Source organism: Pteronotus mesoamericanus, unplaced genomic scaffold (genome assembly GCF_021234165.1).
Source record: "Pteronotus mesoamericanus isolate MK-2021 breed Mesoamerican mustached bat unplaced genomic scaffold, CSHL_Meso_final contig_20, whole genome shotgun sequence".
Classification (NCBI taxonomy): Eukaryota; Metazoa; Chordata; class Mammalia; order Chiroptera; family Mormoopidae; genus Pteronotus; species Pteronotus mesoamericanus.
In genome coordinates, this window is record NW_026555085.1 from 64,698,110 (window position 1) to 64,719,415 (window position 21,306).

The 21,306-nt window shown below is 33.6% G+C and overlaps 1 protein-coding gene across 2 annotated transcripts in view; it reads right to left on the reverse strand.

The window, feature by feature from the left end:
* Nucleotides 1–21,306, reverse strand: part of CDK19 (cyclin dependent kinase 19) — a 136,393-nt gene that overhangs the window by 64,691 nt on the left and 50,396 nt on the right. For both annotated transcript variants that reach the window (XM_054569831.1, XM_054569830.1), the window contains exon 2: nucleotides 13,965–14,040. In XM_054569831.1, coding sequence (XP_054425806.1) covers nucleotides 13,965–14,040 — 76 coding nt within the window. The remainder of the gene's footprint in view (nucleotides 1–13,964; nucleotides 14,041–21,306) is intronic.

Consider the following 21,306-nt stretch of genomic DNA (forward strand, 5'->3'; position numbering starts at 1 on the left):
ATGTCTTAGGTGTGTAAGTCTGAGGTAGTGAAGAGACCGTTCCACAGTGCTCACAGCCTAAGAAGAGGTTAAATGAGAAGTTGGTAAAAAGGACTTAAAAAACTCTATCCAATGATCTGGCAAAGCAAAAAGGAAGTTTGCTGTATGTCCCAAGCCTTGTGTTGTGCAGCATGCAGGACTCACCAAAGGCAAAGAGAAATCCTTAAAATCAAATGGAGAAAACAGACTACCTAAAAAGGTAAGACGTCACTGACAGCAGACATCACATCAGCAATAACCACGGCCAGAAGATTATGGAGAAATCTTCAAGGTGCTGAAAAAACTAACTTCTAATTTTGTATGTAGCTAAATTATATTTCAGAAGTGAGGGCAAAACAGACATTTTTCTGGTCAAAGGCTAAGAAAAATGGGTTTAGTGTTGCAAAAACACTAAAAATATACGTCAATAAGGAGTGTGTGCAAAAAAGAATCATGTAAATAAATCTAAATATGCCCTGACTGTAAAGAAACTAGAAATAATCACAAAGTTGGAGGCTAGGGACTTGGGGGAGAGGTTAAGAGAAAACAAGTCAGAATTAAAATAAGAGAAATAATGGAAGCAAGAGAGTTCAAGAGTCCTTGTATGGAGGAAGCCAGATAAATTTGAGAATTTAAATCAAATATGTGTGTGAAAATGCAAGAGTAATTACTAATTTAGAAAGAATATAAGTTATTTTTAAACCAGAAATTTAGGGGGAAAAGGAAATAATGAAAATTAAATCAATACTTCAGAAGTCATCAGGAAAAAGGCAGGGCAGGGTGTCAAAGCATGAGACACAGAAAATTTGAAAATAAGATAACAGAAATAACTCTAAAAATATGAATAATCTAAATATATTAATGTATAGATTAAATGCTGCTAACTTAAAAAGGATACTTAAATTAGAAAGACTACCAAATTTAACAGAAAATTAATTTCACAGAAATTAACTTTGTGCTACTATTTCTCTTGAATAAAAGAGCTAAAGTAGTAAAGCAGAATTTTTTTTTATAACATGCTAGTGGCTTTAACAATCCAATAGACAAGTGTTCTGAAAACCCTGATTCACCAAGTTATGTAGCAGCAAATGGAATTAGAATTCCCCAGTGCGTTCAGACTTGTTCTTTGGAGAATCAATGAACTTCTCTGCAATATTGTACTCCCATTTCTCAAGAGAAGCTCTAGACAAGGCAGTGATTCAAGGGGTAAAGAGTGACTTTTAAGACATTGGACAAAACTTCTTTCATGATCTTTGGCACAGTCTTTGATGCTAATGTAAAAGCAATGATTCATAGCGACCTATGGAGCTTCTTCCTTCACCAAAGCAGCAAAAACAGATGTGTTACCAGGTACTCCATCAGTTTTAATGGCAAGTCACTTTTCACTTTTTATCTCTCAATGGTCTTTCCCATTTCCAAAATGGGTTCACAAAACAAGAATCCTCGATGGCATCAGCATGCTCTTAAAGGACAAAAGAGAGAAACTAGCCTCACTAAGAAACACCAGAATTTCATTCGGTTACCTGTTGAAAGAATATGGGAGTTAGTTCCAATTCCTTTAAAACCTTGAGTTGGGATTACAAGGAAAAAACATCAATAATTCTGGAAGAATAACGCCCTGGGAAAGAGGTCTTCACCGTTCTGCCCCCAAACATGAAACATCCCAAGTTCAGAAAGCTTCAACTAAACCTCTTCAATCGCATCATTACTTTTGCTTACAAGATTTTGTATGATAAGGCTTTTGTGTTGGAGCAAATCCAAATAGGGAGAAGGTTCCAGCCTTTTCAAAGTAAGCCGCCTTCTTGTCAAAACAATTCACACTGTCCAATATGTTTTCTGGCTGGCAGACCTAAAGGCCTCTTCAGCTTTGTTGGCTTCCGGCTTCCATTAGTAAGAATCTTGCCAGATAAGAAAAAGCATGACTTTCTATCCCTATACACTCAATCTTTAGAGTAAGATCAAAGGACACACAAGTTTAGTCCTACTTTCTTTTATGTTTTTTATTGTATTTTAAAAATATTTTTCCATCTAAACTAAACTGCATAAATACAAAGGGCATCATAAATTTTCCTAGTTTCTTATCCATGGGAAACTGTTTAATCTACTTCCACATGTAGCAACAATCAAAGCTGTATATAATCTAATTAGATATACTAATGGATCCAGGACACCCAATACTTGTTTAAGTAAAAGAAGGAAAAAAAATAACAATTTTGACTTTCAGGGGGAAAAAAGTTTTCAAAAGGCAATTTTCAAAGTAACAGAAAAATATACTTTTAAAAACCCTTTTGAAAAAATCTTTTCAGCTTTCAGTTCACAGACTCCAAAGTCCTAAACTCTACCCATGGATACAGGTAAAGAGTTCCTGACCTTTTATCTCTAAAGGCATTATAAAATGTGGATTTGAAATGAAAAATACTGTCAAGTATTGTACTTGACTATTGTGACAGAATGTCTTTTTCAAAAATGGCAGATGACCCCAACAGTATCTGTGGTACACATGCTCTTCTGGAATATTCTGGAATATTCCACTCTCTCAGCAAGAGGAGGTGAAATCTGTCTGGAAGTATATGACTCACCTGTAACCAACAGAATGCAGAAGTGACAAGGCATAGTTTTGTCCAAAAGAACAAAATAAAACAATGAAAATTTCTCCTTGTTCACTTTAACACTTAGCTTGGTCTAACTATGCTGAGGCCACCATGCTGCACAGAAGCAAGGCCACATATATGCAGTGTGGTCAAGAGTCCTGGTCTCTTCGAGTTCTCCCAGCCCAGCTGGCAAACAAGGTGGTAAACAAGCCTTCAAATTATCAAATGATTATTCAAATTATTCCAGCCCCCAGCAATTGATCCCAACCTTCAAGTCTTCCTGACTGAAACCCTAGTCATCACAGAGCTGAGGAAAACGATCCTCATTTGTACCCTTTTGAAGGCTCTCTCCTTCAAATTCCTGCACAGCATTACTTCCTTGGGGAAATTCTCTTGATATATTCTCTATATTCTGCCACATGCTTTCCTTAGTTCTTATCATATTGTGCAAATATTTGTTTGTGTGAATATTTGCTTATTAACTATTTTCCCTCACAGGTTTCCAGTGCCTAGTATATAGAATAGCCAATATACCTACTAATAATAATAGAAGCTAATATTTAATGAACCCCTATATACCAGACATTATATTAAATCTTTCTGTACAGTAGTTTACTTGATCTTCTAAATCTCATATTAGGTAAACAATAATATTATTATTATCCCTGTTTTTGAAAACAAAGAGAGATTAGGAAGTTATCCAAAATCACAAAGCCATTAAGTGTTAAGAGCTGGAACAGAAACCTAAGTCTGTGAGACACAAAACTTAGCCTTTTTATCTGTAGTTGAATTTGCCTCCCTCAACCCATTACCTATAGAACTAAAAAAAATTTGTTGATTATTTGAAATGTCGACTCGTACTAAACAGATAGATATTAAGATACTTTTGCACAAAGAGTAATGGTAAAAAACTATTTATTCAGAGCTTCTTTTCATTTGGAAATAGTAATCCATTGAGTTACACAGAAGGGTCCTAGAAAGAAAAAGGCAGTTGTCCTGGGGCTAAGTGGCCAGTGAAACACTCCTCCATGGAGGTGAGCAAGACTCTGTACTAATATAACAGAAGCCTTGCTATATAGGTAACTATGTCCCTATTTCTGATTTCATTAGGAATCAAATCCAGGGTCCCTTGATTGGATTTATTACATTCAAATTAATTGTGGGTTAGGAAAGAATCTTAATGAATTCTCAGTGTTTTCTGTGTTCAGCTTAACCTGACTGACTTACCAAAGGAGTTTACAATTGTGCTATTTTATTTTACTTCCTGAAAAGCCTAATCAACCAAAGACAGTGCGAGGAAGCCAATTGTCTATCTGAAAATGGATGGGTGGAAAACTGATTTGAGGTTGCCAGTGATCTACTAATATGAAGTTTGTAGGAAAGCTTCTTTAAAAAGTAGTTAGAGTATCAGAAGATATTTGAACAACAAAGTCATATTTATAGAACAAGTTCTGAGCTTTCTTAACTACTTGATTTCACTAATCTAATTAAGGGTACAAATAAGCCCATAATAAACTCTCATACATACAGATAGTCTGGATGTAGGGGAGAAATCACTTTCATAGGTAATTAACAAAGAAACACTACTAAGTAAACCCAATAGATTGGAATAATTTCACCTAGACTAGTGCCAAACGCTATTCAACAATTAATTTACATTTATAGTTAAATTTCTTCTGATTCTGAGATATCTTTGAGCCTTACTATTCAAAGTGACATCTTCACACCAGTGGCATTGGCATTACCTGGGACCTTGTTAGAAATTCAGGGTATCAGGCACCACCTCGTATCTACTAAATAAGAAACTGTATTTTAACAAGAGCCCCAGGTGATATGTAAGCCCATACAGTTTGAGAATTTCTGGATTATAGAATGACCAGCTGTGATGATTTTGGAGACAAGCTAATATACAAAGAATACAGGCAAATCCATAAAGACAAAAAGTAGTAGTGGTTGCCAGGGACTGCGGGGTAAGGGGAAAGGAATATCACTACTAGGTATAGTGTTTCTTTCTGGGGTGAAGAAAAATGTTCTTGAATTAGAGAGTAGTGATGATTGTACAACCATGTGAATATACTTAAAATCAATGAATTGTACACATCAAAAGGATGAATTTTATGGTATGTGAATTATATCTCAATTTTTAGAGAAGAAGAATATTAATAGCACTGGGCCCTTACAGTCTCTCCCATGAAGATGTCTAACTGGTTATTTCAATACTATATATATGGTTGGCTGGTTTCAATACTAATAGTTGGCTATTAAAATTATATATAGAGAGTTACACTGAAAACCATTCTCTTTAATAAAACCACCTGCCTTTTGCCTATTTGTGAAAGCTATTCAATGTTTACTAGTTGTATTTTGTATATGCTATGAAAGGTAAATTATCTCTCTTCTTAAGAGAAGGAATAATGAATAGCTTGAACTGAAACAAATATATAACAATCTAACTGTAACAATTCCTTGAAATTTGACAGTATTATTTATTTCTAATTCTAATATTAATATTATATTATCTTCTCTATCTTTCCCAAAACTAAGCAATCAAATCTGTAAAATTTATGTCACCATCTTCATCTAACCCTCCACTCCTGCCCTTCAATGCCCTTTTGCTCAGTAAATTGTGCAGCCACTCACCTAGCTAATCAAGAGAGAAACACTGTAGTCTACCGTGCCTTCTCTGTTTCTACATCACTTAAATGTCTGCCTCCTCTAACGTCTCTATTACACTCTAATACAAACCACTATCGTCTTACATTTTGACTTCGGCCAAAGCTTAAAAGGTCTTCCTAAATTCATTCTTGCTCCTCTCCAATCCACTCAGAAGGAAAAAATTCAAACTTAAATTCTCTCTCTTAAAAACCTTCAATGGCTTCCTGATGTTCTTAGGATAATCTTTAGTAATTTACTAATTCATTCAGCATGGCCCCAGACTAACACCTTAATGTTCTACCCACAATTCTTCCTTTTCAACCCCACCATGTTAGACTTCTTTCATCCCTTTAATGCTCCAAGAGCTCTAGTCTTTATTTTGTATTTTTTTATACTTCACATGCTTTAATTGAGGTAAAATGCGCAAGTCTTAAGTGGTCAGCTTGAATTTTGACAAGCATATATACCTACATAACCATCAACCAGACCAAGACATAGAATATTTCCATCACACAATAAAGTTCCTGTGTGCCCTTTACCACTCAACCTTTCCCCTGACTCCAGAAAACCACTATTCTGATTTCGATCACAATACATATCTACACCATTCTTGAATTTCATATAAATGAGATCATACTCATATGTATTCTCTTGAGACTGGCTTCTTTTACTCAACATGTCTGAGATACATCCACATTACATAAGCTTCCATGTATGCGTAAGCTTTCTTTTTAAGAGCTGAATAGTAACTTTTTGTATAGATGTACCATAATTGTTTATTCATTCTCCTACTGGATTGTTTCCTGTTTAGGGCTATTATAAATAAAGTTGCTACAAATATTCTTAACAAGTTTTCTGTGGTCATGTGCATTAGTTTTTCTTGGATATATACACCTAGAAGAAATTGAATTGCAGGGTCATACTATAGTTATATATATAAATTCATCAGAAGCTGTCATATTTTTTTACTAAATGGGTGTAGCATTTTATGCTTTCATATCCTCACCAAACCCTCCATATCCCACCAGCAATGGTATAATCAGTGTTAATTTTAGACATCCTAGTGGATGTACAGGACTTTTTTAACCTGACTTAATTTTTTTTTATCAAAATAACATATTTATATTGTTAAAAAAACAAAACAACATAGCAGGGATTCTCTGTATAAAACTACTTTTAACTTTTTCTGCTTTTGGTTCTTGGGTTTGATTCTTTCCTACCTGTAAGTTTTCATATCCCTATTCTTGACTTACCAACTCCTTTCTCCTTCGCCCAACTTTAAACATTATTGATATTCTATTATTAGATGGAACTGTAGCTAGTTTACCCCTCCCCCCATCTCCATCTTCCCTCTCCATCTTCTTTACACAGATGATCATTTTTGGTTCATCTGTTGTTTACTTTTAAAATTATTCTTTTTCTTCTTTATTGAATCTATTTTGGTGGCATTGGTTAATGAAATTGTATCTGTTTCAGGTGCACAATTCTATGCCATCTGCAAATTGTATGTGTGTTCACCACCCAAAGTCAAGTCTCCTTCCATCACCATTTATCTTCCCATGCACTCCACTGCCTCTCCCACCCCACTCCCCATTTCCCTCTGGTAATCACAATACTGTTGTCTGTGTCTATGAGGGGTTTTTTGGTTGTTTTTGTGTTGTTTTTTTCCCTTAATCCCTTCATCTTTTTCACCCAACTCTGCAACCCCTTAAAATTATTAACACCAATTTTTTGTCTCAACTCTGGACAGTACCTCTATTATTCATACATTAGTGAAGGTAATCCTAGCTGCAACAATAAACAAACCCAAAATTTCAGTTGCTTAACACAACTGAAATTTACATGTTACTGTTATAATAACTAATTAACTTAGTAAGCTTGAAGGGAGTTAAAACAGCATACTTGCCCATAAAACTTCTTGGCCTTGCCCTGGCTGCATGGCTCATTGGTTGGAATATTGTTCCATGCACTGAAGGTTTGCAGGTTCCAGCCAGGGCACATACAGAGGTTGCAGGTTCGATCTCTGGTTGGGGTGCATACTGGAGGCAACCAATCAATGTCTCCCCCCCTTGCTCTCTCTCTCTCTAAAAAGCAATGGAAACATGCCCTTGGGTAAAGGCCATAAAAAAAAAAAATCTCTGGGACTTCCTACATGTTGTTTCTTCAGGCCAAATGCCTTCACAACTCCCTTCTCCTCTACCCAGCCATCTCATTTTGTCTTTCAGACTTACACTACCACAAAACACCCAGGCGCCCCCTTCCCAGGTTCCCAAGGATGGGCTAGATTCTCCTACAGCACTTTGCTTAAACTGTCATGGCACTGATTACACAGTGTTGAAATTGGTGTTTTCTTACCTGTCTCCTCGAAAACTATAAATTACTTGAGGGAAAGGGAAAAATTTTGCTCACTGCTATATGCCCAGTAGTTAGTACAATGTCTGGATAATAACAGATACTCAAATATTTGATGAAAAATCAGCTTACTTGAATAATTATTCATATAAACATTATTTCTACCATTTATACATTAAATCATACGTGGTTATGGAAAAATCAGAATGAATCCAAAATTTTAAATAATAAAAACAAATATTGTACAAAGGTTGGCTTTTCCTTCAAATAGTGTGTCTAAGCAGAAAGTTTAAAATCTTCTAGTACCACTGAGAAAACTTTATCAGAACAAACACCACAACCATTAGTAGTTGTTAATATTGTTAAAATAACAAATTCAAATAAACTGTTTCATTTAGTCAGTGACTTATTAAGAGCCCACTTTGTTCTAAGCACTGTACTAAATATATTTCAAATATTTAAGAGTGAATATATCAGACTCAATCACTGACCTAAATTTTATGAAAGCAGAGTGACTCTATACTAAAAACACTTTAAAAATGCTAATACATAAACAACAACAACAACAAAACCCACAACAATGGGAAAATCAATTCCATAAAGCCACTGGATTGTTCATTTTTGTGCTAAAGGAAAACAAGAGCATTGCAAATTATTAATAATTTAAATGTGCAACTGTTTATATAATAAATAATTTCTTTATGCATCTCAGAAAATTCTGAGAATGAATCTACATACCATGCATAACTGAACAGATAGGAAGGCAGTTCCTGATAAGAAGAAAAACAGATAAAACAAGAACAGTCTTTGTGGTATCACAAACAGCTACAGTCCTAGAACAGACCTACTTTGGGTAAATGGTTAAAACAAAAAAAAAAAAAGACAGAAAATACATGACATACAAGAAAATATGAACATCACCAAATATAATAAGCAATAAGAGAAAGAGTGAAATGAAAAATCAGATGACCATATAAAAATACTGCTTAGCATACTAATAGTGTTGTCACACACGTTCTGAATTCAAGGTAAGAATTTGGGGAACAACTGGAATTTTTCAGACTCTCCTATTGAGTTGTGAAGCCCACAAATTAATCAATTCACATACACCACAGTATAGATTTAACACAACACAAAAACAATGGTAACTCAAGGCTACCCAAAACAACACACTGAGCATCAATTCAATGTTCCACAGTTAAGTATACATCTATGACTGACTGGCATTTAGATATTAATAAAATAACAGATATTAATAAAAATAATTTAGATAATACAAATGCCTAATTCTTATATGTGTAAATGTTATTTCATCATAAATTAATTTCTATTTTTTAATAATAAAGGGATTATAATGACTTTTTAAAATTATTCATGTACATAGGTTATATCACCTATCAATTTCAGTTCAGGATAGTAAAGGAGTTAAATTATCAGGGAACAAGGCATGTGTATCTTAACTTCACTAGACACTAGATAAACTATTTTCCTCATTGTTGTAATATAACAATTTATAATTCCACTAGCACTCTATTAGACTTCCAGTATTCTACACCTTTGCAAATATTTGATAGTTACCAATGTTGTGGGCAAAAATATTTCTTATTGTGGTTTTATTTTTCTCTGGTCATTAATATAATTTGAGCATCTTTTTTATTTACTGGCCTTTAATGTCTCACTTATTTATAAAGTTCCTGTTTAACTCTTTGGCCTATTTTTCTGTTGTATTAAAAAATACCTAACTTTAAGAATTCTTTCTGAGTGACGAAGAAGAGATTAAAGTGAACACCATGCCAGCAATATTCAAAGATCAAAACCACAATAAAGATAGGCTTATTAATCAATTTATTTTTTAAATATAAGATGGTATGGCAAATTTATCAAAAAAAGATAATCAGAAAGTTTTAAAAAGTGACAAAACAGCTTGTACCTAAACTTCAGTTACTTACTACTCTGCAAGTAAGATTTTTTCAAGTATGTTTTTCCTTTCTAATATTATTTTACTACCAAGGATATGTAGCATCATCTTGGGCAAGTTTAATACCTTGCAGTCATTTTGTTTCAAATGTTAATTTACTTTCAACTACTTGAATGCTATCTTATCTAATCAGATCACCAACATCTACAAGGTACAGAATTTCCTTTCCTCTAAGGAAAAAAAAAAGCCCATTCAAACTTTGAAAATTATTGAGCTATTAAGTACGCTAAGAAGCTTGTAAACCAATATTCGCTTTATCAGTTTATATTATTCCCATTATATGCTATCTATTATAATAAAATAGAATTATCTGTTTTTGAACAATAGTTTTTATTCTTTTAAAATTGCATCTTTTAAACTCTAGTTTGTATCTATTAAAGTTCTACTTCTTAACACTGCACTCCTCTTATTGGTTTTTTGTTATTTAAGTCAATATCTGTATTAAAAATATGAACAGTTTATGTCACTGATATAGAGAAGAAACATAAGGCCAAAGCAACAGCATAGTAAATAATACGTGAGACTATGTCATTATGATAATCCGTTGGTACTTGAAGTAACTCAACTCCTTTACCTAATTATGCTAAATTCCTTGCTTTAATGTGTTGATATAGCAAAACCCTAATTATGTGCTTTCCCTGTTTCTGACACCTATCACTTTAGATTACCCTATCCACTAGCTCTTTCCACTGACTCAAGACAGCTACTGACTAGCCAAGTGCCTCCACTCCCCATTTATCTGAATCTATCTATCATTTATTCCTCCTGAAACCCCCAGCTGCCTCCCAGAGCCCCATCCTGTCTTAGGTCCTCATTGTCCCCTCCCTCCTCTTTTTCTCCAAGATAAAGTCCTAGCTCACAAACCTCCCTGCTCAGACTATACAATCTCTACTCCTGCCTCTGGTTGCCATACAACCCCTAAACCTCTGACACTGTGGCCAATGTCCCCTAAGCCACACTCTAGTTTTTAATGCCTCAGGCCTCTCACCAATAACCCAGACCCAAAGAGTCTATTCCCATTTACAAAACTATGAAAAAGCAAGGTGTATCCTGGCATATAAGATTTTAATTCTGAATGTATTTCTAAATAGAAACAATATTATAATTAGTTTTCAGGTTTATAGTACTAGAGTACCATTACTCCGTTACCTATATGCCAAATCGGTTTTGATAGAATAGATTGGTAATCTGGGCATCATTTAAGTCAACGTTTCCAATTACTGACTTACATGATTTCAACTTTCATGTGAATACTGCACTGTATTCTGTCAGCAAACAGCAATGTGTTACAAAAAATAGTGATCAGTATTGTTAACTGACTGATATATTATGGAGGGGTGTTACAGCTGTATCTGCTGCTACAGTATATTTTAAATATAATTTAGCATTCAAAGACCACAACAAATTAAGTGAATTTTTTTAAAAGAGCACTTATTGGCCTCATATTTATTATCACTGATCTAAGCTAAGAACACTCACAACTTCTTTCCACCACACTAACGAATTTAACTTGAGAAAGGAGGAAAGCTCCTTCACTGAGAACTGATTATGAGCCAAAAAGCTTACACATTTTTCTTTACTACAATTTTGCAAGATTAGGACATGAAAAAATTTAGACATGAAGAAACTATGGGTCACAAAAATGAGATCACTGATACTGTTTTTTAAGATGAATAATTTTATTAGGCAAAAAAAAGAGAGTGTAGGGACTGAGAAAGATGTTTAATTCCAAATCCAAATAAATCAGAATAAGAAGTCTGAAGGGTGAAATAGAAATAAGAGTAGAAATTTGCCATATTTAGATGTAGTATGTACCACTAAAATATAGGCAACGGTCAGACTCTCTGATGTCATGGACCACTCCCCCTTTCTAAAAACTTGTAAGACTCTTGAACATATATGGAAAGAGGTGTTTTGTGAAAACAGTTAATGAGATTGAGTTGATATTCTGGTTACAAGGTGGAGATGAGAATGACCTGGAACATTAGCAAGTTAAGAGGCTCAGGGATTCTGAGACTCTTGGCAACTGTGGACTGCTGCATGGCCTACTTAGCCCGATTCCCCTTTACAACAGCTTCATTTCTACAGCGACTTAGAAAATGGGTCTTGGTTCTAATAGCAACCTACCCAGGGTACACAGGAGTACTGGTGAAGTCCAGATACATCCCCAAGTCTGTCTGAATCCAAAATCCATATTCCCTCCCACTTCACAATCTGAAACTGAAGATATTTTTTTTAATTAAATACTTTTTCCCCACTTCCATCTCTTGTTTTGAATCTAGAATTACCAAGTTTATGTTGAATGTTATAATTTAGTACTTCCTGTAATAATACACTAAAAATTAAATTCATAGATTCTTAAAAATGATGTACTTTGACCATAGTGAAGACCACTTCAACTAAAAATTTTATTTTCTTTAATTAGAGTTTAAATAGGGAAAAGTTATTATAATAATAAAAACAACCATTTACTGTGCATTTATTTTCAGGTTCTGAGGTAAGCCTTTGTATACCATTATCAGATTTATTTTTAGTCCTTTATCCTGCATTATATCACTAGCATAATTCTGCTTCAAGATTATTCAAGGGAAAAATAAACACTAAAGATAGGGAATTAATGTCCAATTAAATATAATAGTATTAGAACAAGAATATGAAATTGATCATTTTTATATTTTTAAGAGAACTGAAATAATTCCACTGACTTTCTTCATAGGGAGGGATAGTGCCAAGCGGAAAGCCAATTCATTAATTTATGCACCAATTCTTTACAGAGGAAGGAGGTTATACTACAGCAACCACAGGTGCTTAAAGGCACTAATTCCAATCAGCTAGTCTATTTTCCTGGAATTGGAGAAGAGTCTGGAGAAGTTGGGAAGTTGTCAGTTACATCTATGACTTGTGTTACCATACTCATCCATCTTCCCTCACCATAACATACATACATACAGATACAAACACATAAAAAACCTGGTAAAACTAGTATTACCTCTTCTTAAACTGTTCCTTTTTACTGTTGTCACCTTTATACAAAACCCAGAAACCTCTATGGCCCACCTCTTTTCTACCATCAACAGGTATCTAAATCTGCTTCTGAGAATATAAAGATTCATCACTTAGTTTTCCAAAAGGAAATATAAAGTAACTTGAAATATAATACAAAAGGTGCATGCACACGTGTACATACATCCCCCCCCCCCATAATAACTTTTAAGAGACTCATGACCTAACATATATAGTGAGACAGACAGATATACCACAGGACTAAAGAATCTGTTGGCTGACTTCTTTTACCTGGCCCCCTGTACCATTTTAACTCTTAAAAAGAAATAAAAAGTGCGATGGAATAGTTCCTCCTCCCTGTGCGCAGACCCTCTATTCATCTCCCAGATTCAAATAAGAATAACCCCAAACCCCATCCCAATTTATACATTTTATTTTTCATTATAACAGTCAACAAGAATATACTTATTTTGCCAAGAAAGCTAAATATGTTATACACATGAGGAAAGTACAATAACTATTGCTATCAATGCAAGAATAAAAAACACATTTGTAAAGAGGAAGAAAATCTATGTTGAGTCTTCAATCACAAAAGTAAACTTAGGTTTGTTTCTAAGAACACAGGATCATACCAAAGAAGATATTTTGCTTCAAAGGCAATTTCATACATAATTTAGTTCTAGTCTCTTAAAATTATGTCAAACTTTTTAAGAAAATAATTACTACAGAAGATCAGTTAAAATTCTACTGAGAAAAAACAAAACTTTTTTTTTACCTTCAGTGATTTTCACAAAAATCTTAATACCATACTTTTATTTTGTCCATTTTATACAAAGGATAAAATACCTGAAAATTAGACATCTATTTCCACAAATCTCTTTTATAAAGTTAGACATATAATTAAGGAAAAATTTATATTCAGTGCAACATAAAAATGATCTTTCTTTCTATCCTATGATGGTCTTATTTTTCTAGCAACTAGTAAAATCTAGCACTAAAATATGTATTTCAGAAAAAATATTTAATATGCATACCTAATGGTATCATCCCTTTTTCAATAAAGACATAAATCAGTTCTAAACTTACAGAAAAAAGACATTAAATTATTAATTACACTGGATCACAATTTAAATTAAGTCATCACTTAGCTCAGTATCCTTAAGATTGTAAGTCCTAAATATCATCAAGAAAATGTTCAAAGATGATTTTCAAAGTAATCAAGTTTATGAAGCTTTACTCATCTTATATGAAATATCATTAACAATTCTGAAATAACCATGCACTGTATACATTAATGAAATTATTTTATATTAGTATCATCATCCAATATCGATAAAAAAATAAATAATATGTTTATATTCACTTACTGCAATCTCTCTACAAGCTGACATGGATATTCCTGTGCCTTCAATTTGCTTCAATGCATATTCCTTTTCATCTTTTCTGCATACAAACAAAAAAAATTATTTTTTCTACATATTATTTTCAGATTCAAAATTATAATTACAAAAATAATGAAAATGCACTATTCGCTCAGTGATATGTAAACACTCTTGAATGCATGCACTGCTTACAATTTCTGATATTTCCGCTACAGAAGTATGAAATACCAAAAGAAATTCATGTCACAATGAAAATACCAATAGAGCCAAAACATAAAAATCAAAATTGAAGCAAAACAAGGTACTAATTTCAAAAAGTAAACAAGCATAAATATAAACTCCAGCATACTGCAAGATAATTCTACTCCTATCTTCACTATCTGGAGTCTATGAAAGCATTGTTATAAATACTAACTTCAAAAATAAATGCCAGATGTAAACTCCTATATTTATTTAAATAATTTCATAATATTAGAACTATTTAGTAGGAGGGAGGGGCTATAAAAGTATGTTGACCTGCTGGTACACCCTAGTTCTCACCTAGGATAGGGGACATTTCAAAGACCCACAAACTCAACCAAAAGTCTTGGAAACACTTAGAAACTCTAGCCACCAACATCTCATTCTCCAGAACTCAAAGAAAAACTCAGTAGTTTCAGTGAATTTTTCAAATAATGGGGTTAGGGTTAGGATTTCTGGGAAACCTCAGTAGTTACTGGGGTACTTAGCCAAGTGAAGACAACAGTTCAATAATGGTGATAGAGTCCATAACAAAATAGTATCAGACGTGTAGCTAGGGTCACACAGTATCCTCAAGGTGCCGACACCAGAAACAATCACACCAAGGCCCCAGCTGAATGTCAGAAATGTGGTTCACACTGAGGGTTGTTCAGCCTAAGGCATATGTTTCATGTCCTCCAAATTTTGTCTTTTGTTTATATTAGAGCCTCAGCAACGTATCGCCATGTCATGATGTTTTTGTCAAATGGTAATACTTAAATGGTGCCACACCTACCTGTTTCTCCCCATTCTGTGTTTACGAGCAGATAAATCAGTTTAAGAGGTTATTCATAATATGCATTTTACAACATCACTTTAAATGCTTTTTTAAAAATTTTCATAAACATCAATGATTTGGGCAAATAAAATTGAGTTATGGCTACTTTCCCCCACAATCAGTTTGAAAATTATATCCATTTTCCTTCCAGTACATGGTATTCAAGATAATTAAGCACCACTTTAATAAACAAAAAACACACCAGATATAGCAACAGGATGGACTGTTATCAATTAATAAAATGATAATCACGACGTTCATTAAAACAGAAAATTTTTACCATTTACTACTAAGAAAATACGCAAATTATACCATATAAAAATATACATATATCTAGATGTATGTGGAGGTAATATATAACAAATGAAAAACAATTGCATTAAGATGTAGGAAGTTGTGTTAACTAGCTTTAGTACTAATATTATCTACTAAATTAGGATTAAAGGAAAAAATAAAGAAACCAAAGTAATTTGACACTCTGAAAATTGTCACCTACTAAAAAATAATCTTTAGTGTTTTCAAAGTGATATCTTAGGCACGTTTTCAAGAGCAAAGTCAAAAATATGGAAAGCTTAAGTGATCATTTTTTCCTTTTTTTCTGTCCTGTCTCCTCCAAACATAAAACTAGACTTTTTCAGACTACTCAGAAGCCACTGAGAAGCACAAGCAGCAGGTGACTGAATGTAACTAAAGCCAAATGCCCCCCCACCTTAGATATATACGTGTATGAGAGCACTAGTGCCTGAGAACTTAACACATGCTTACAATGTATATTTCATAATTTAATAATTAACTATCAGGCATCTATTATAGAAATTTTTAATTTCTTATTAAAATAAAATTATATAAGCTTTCTGACAAAATTTTAATATGAAATCATAATTTTTTAAAACAGAAATATTTCAATCCCCACTTCCCCTAAATGAAGTGCTCCAGAAGCTCATGTAATTGCAGTTTTATTTTTAATACTGTAAAGAATATTACACAATCTGGATAGATTATCATTGCTATGGAAACTATAAGATTTTTTTGTAATAAATCAAAAAGTACAAAATTAACACATCACATTAATGACTTTTGAATTTCACATCTAGGCTGTCAAAGGAATCTGAAGGCTTCAGCAGAACAGACTGAAGCATAGGCTTCTTATTCCGAATTACACAGATAGGATCTAGAAACAAACCTAGTAATTATTTCACTTAATAAGTTTAAATATAACTTCCACCTGTTAAATTAATAAAATACTCCAAGATCTGCAAACTTAAGAATCATTTGCAACTTGTACATTGAGAATCCAAGTACATAGAGCATTACCATTTCTCTTGTATATTAACTGTCAGAGGGTGATGTGGCATCTCTGAGGTTCACCACCATATGAAGGAGTGGCAGAATCCTGGGGACATATGAAACTCACTTTCACCATGGTACTATGTCAATGCCAGTCTTTGGTCAGGTGCAACAAGGCCCACAAATATTTCAGAGACTAGCGCATGGTGCAGAGAAGCTTTATTGCTCTTGATCCCTGTAAGTGACCTGCTCCAGAAGCTCTTCCAAATGGCAGTGACAATTCATATCCCAACAACTTATGTTTCAGGCACATATATTAAATACATAGGTATAATTTGTTCTTTTACATGACAAAGCTGAAAATCAGGTGAACCTTGCCTACGCTGCTATGATAGTCTGGCTCTTAGAGGCAGCTTAATTCTTTCTTAAAAATATTTTATTTCTAAATAAAAGTAGTTTATTTTTTACTATAATAAAAACAGACAAAGCATTTTCAAAGCCTTCAGTGAAACTGCTCTCTAAATTTTAGTGCATATTAGATAGTATGGTTAGAGCACTACATACTGAAAATAATCAAAGAAATTTACTAAGTAAATTTAGGAGAATTAAAAATAAATTTGTACTATAAACATGGATATATTTAATATAGAACTTTTTGAATTTAATGACATTTCTCCTATATGCTAGTAATGTCTATCAAAACCATGCAGGCTTCATTCTCAACAATCACAAAGAAAGCAAACATTATGTAACAACAAAATAGAAAAATAAATTTGGCAGAGATGGTGATCCTATTACTTTTTCCATCTGAGACACTATGTTCTGAAAAACTCTCGATGCAAGCAATTCTATACACAGTAGAAAAATAAAAAGCACATAGTTGTGCAAATTGTAGAAATCACTGCTTTAAAATAAAATTTCTACCAGACTCAGTGGTAGCTTTTAAATGGAATTCAGAGACGAATTGCTCAAGCTAAAGAAACAAGCTCAGGAGGGATATGTCTTGAATGACATATTAGGGGCTGGTTGAATGAAAAAGACAGTCTTATACTTTTCAATAATATACAAACTTGGTGACCAGTCTCCTGTCACTTTTAGCAAGGTGAAGCACCATGCACTGCCTGCATGCACAAGCAGTTAAGGTCTAGCTAAAACTCCATTTGTCATAATCATAGCTGAACACACCCAACACTTTCTGGCTCCTATCAATGATACTACAGGTGTTCAGATCAGCCCTGGGCCATCTTTGGTCCCAAGGACCTATGGCACACAAAAATTTAGAAGCATCTTTTAAAGAAAGATGAGGGAATTCAAGTCCAAGTAAAGCTGAGGGGAAATTTTTAGTTTTCAAACAGGGTTAAAATCCATTTTCATTTCTAAGAAAAACAGAACCTTGATAATTTATATCAAACAACAAACAACTACTGAATAAATATTATATACCCCAACACTTTGCCAAACTCTGAGGATGAAAAAATTAGATGACCCCAGATAGCACAGAGTTCAAAATCTAGGTGGGAAGAGGTTCTGGGTGAGTGGGAAATACAAACAAATAACTGGTCTAAATCCCTCTGCGCCCAAAAGGTATGCGTAACAGGCACAGAAAGAATGAAACTAATCTTTCAGAGCTTTAAGAAAGATAACTACATGAGTAATGCCTTTAAAAGAAGAGTTTCCCAGGCAGAGAAAGGACGAGGAGGATACAAAAATCCAGGCAGAAGCATGAGAAAAATTAAAGGCATATTGGAAAACAGCTGCTATATAGTATGGCTGGGAGCTAAAGGCATGATGGCAGGGACAAGAACTGAGATTAGAAAAGTAAAGGGAAAGGACTGTGGGAGCTCTGCAAAGAAATGTATACTTTTACGTAAACAGTGTGGAGCAAAAGGTTTTTAGAACAGAAAAGGTACATGAACAGATCTTTGCTCAGAAAGATAACTGTGGTGGCAGAGCAAACATTTGTTAGGTTGCATTAAATGTCTGGATAAGAAAAGATTAGAACAGTGGCAGAAGAGAACAAACATGGATTCAAATGACATTTGAGTCAGAAGTGACAAATTTGATATCCATGAACAAGAGAAATGATGATGTGAGTAAATGAAGACCAGAAAATATAAAATTTTATTCTAACAGCAATAAAAGTTATGTATGAAGATTACTCTTACTAGGAAGAACAGAGATTAGAAGTGTGGGAAACAGTTAGGAGGTTACTATAAGTGTGAGTGAGGTGAGAACCTAGATTAGTAAAATAGAAAGTTAGCTCCAAAAAAAGGTTTAAGACAAACCTGTGACAACCTCCTCATTTTTAAAGATGAAGAAGCTAGGCCAGCAGCTAGACGTAGAGCTGAGACGAATCTTCTAATTCCAAGTTCAATATTCTCCATAACAAAGTGCTAACAGTAAGACTGGAGAAAAGAAGGAACACTTGTGACAGTCATTTTAAAGGAGGAATTGGCAGAACCAAATGAATAAATAAGGAACATTAAGAAGACTGAATCAGGCCCTGGCTGGTGTGACTCAGTGGTTGAGTGCCAGCCTTTGAATCAAAGGGTTGCCAGTTCAATTCCCAGTCTAGGGCACATGCTTGGGTTGTGGGCCAGGTCCCCAGTAGGGGGCACGTGAGTGGCAACCACACATTGATGTTTCTCTCCCACTCTTCCCCTCTCTAAAAATAAATAAATAAATAAAATCTTAAAAAAGAAGAAGAAGACTGAATCAGGATAAGTCCGAGGATCTTAGCTTGGTTGATGGGGAGAATGATTACCATTGAGAGCAAGAGTTGAGTCAGATCGCAGAAGGTTCTTCAACTCATAAATGATTCTTCTAAATAGAAAGAAACTCCAACCAAAAATGAAAATATCTGAGAAGTTCAAAAAGGAGATCTCCTAAAGATGTTTACTGAGGGTCTATCATATTAGTAGGTTAGATTAAAAGGCCTTGAGTCTACAAGTGATATTAGAGGAAGTACACATATATGACTTTTTTGGTACCCAGGAAAAGACTTGAGGCAAGAAAGAAAAGAGACAGAAGGAGAGGGAAGGAAAGACACAACTATTTCTGAGCACTTCTCTCCTACATCTCCTAAAAAAACAAATAATTCTATAAATTGGTATTTCAGGTTTTCTTTTCAAAACCTTAAGAATAAAATTCAACTACTGAAATCATCAGAATAACAGTATCCAAGATGGTACAGTATTACTAGTTTTTATAACTATGTGTTACCAATAAGGCATTCTCCAGATAATATGACACCTGAGTCTTCTCAACAACTTTTTTCTTTAAGGAGAATGCTGGCACAAATTAATGTTATAACCCTTTCCTTTACTATGTGATGATTTGGCTTAGCTGATTAAAAGACTTCCATATCATACAGAAAAATAAGAAAAACATGGAGTAAAAATTTAGAAAAACAAAAATTTAAAAAGATCATTTTTTTTTTACATTGGTATCATTAGCCAATATCATGAACTCAATATTCAGACAGCCTAGTAGTAATGATTCCTTATTTGGGAACTTCCCTTTACTATGTAATACCATAAAGTTGTAAAAATTTTTTTATCATGAAGCTTTCCAAAAATGAATAAAAAAACAAATGACAGTAATATTTTAACTATGACACAGCTTCAACAATTATGAACACATGGCTAGTCTTATTTCCACTGCCTCCCCCTTTTCTTATTTTGAAATAAAACCCAGACATTATATCACTTCATTCATACACAGTTCAATGCCATAACACTTTTAATTATCAGGAATTTTTTTGTTTAAAGAACAATAGTCCTTTGAAATCATTCTGAAATATTGAAAATCTTGTAACAGAAGGGACTGTTATATTTTACTCCCCTTATCAATAAATAATGTCAAATAATACTAGAACCTTCTTTATGCTTTCATCTATCAAATATTTCATGTATTCATTCTCTAAACATTACCAAAATACAGTAAGTCTCCTTTATTCCAATTCAGAATTCCCTTGCAACACAGGAAACTAACAAGTTCACCTTTCTGCCTTCATTCTTTAGTAAGACTGCCTTTATTTAGTAACTTTACTTAAAAAACAATTTATCAATTAATATATCTCTTACTCTGAAAAATGTCTTCATTTTATACTATACCTGTCATTTAGAATTTCAAGTCAGGTAAACATTTACTATTATAAAGGCTCTGAAATGGCAAAAATTCAGAAACTCCTATTATGTCAAATTCTAATTGCTCAGAGATGGTTTTAATTATAACAAGTATATCCACAGTAATGCTTTAAGACTTCAGGCATAAAACAACTACAGCACATTTACACAATGGAATACTACTCAGCCATGGAAAAGAAGAAAATGTTACTCCTTGTGACAGTATGGATGGAGGGAGGGAGGGAGGGAGGGAGGGAGAGAGGGAGGGGGAGGGAGGGAGGGAGAGAGAGAAGGAGAGCATGCAAGCATATAAATAAAAAAAATGATTTCCACTTAATGGGTGTTTGACTAAATTTATCATGGTCAGTGATAAGCCCTAGTTCCAAATAATATTTTTCAGAGTCTTTCTATATGTTCCAGTTACCTACATGTTCTTTTTGATTTTTGACAGGAAAGGCAGGAATCTACATATGAAATCATATTTATGCAGCTGTATTTTTATACCATGTTTGATAACATTCTATCATTTATGATGGTTGTCACCATCATTAAAAAAAAAAAAAAAAAAAGCATTTCCAAAGTACAGATGTTAGAACATGGGTTTGAGTAGCAATTTTGAATTTTTAAGGTGAGGAGTTGCAAAAAGTTCAATATAGGTAATACCCAATTAACTCAATGTTGGAAGTATTGATATACTAGTTGACAGTGTTTTTTACTTAACGTGTAGAAAATTTCTTAAACAAGGTAACTTTAAAGGCAAAATAAGTAGAATAGTTTTTACTGTACAAAACAAATTGTGTTAAAATAGGTCATTTTATTTTATTTTTTTTTAATTCTTACCCAGGGATATGTTTAT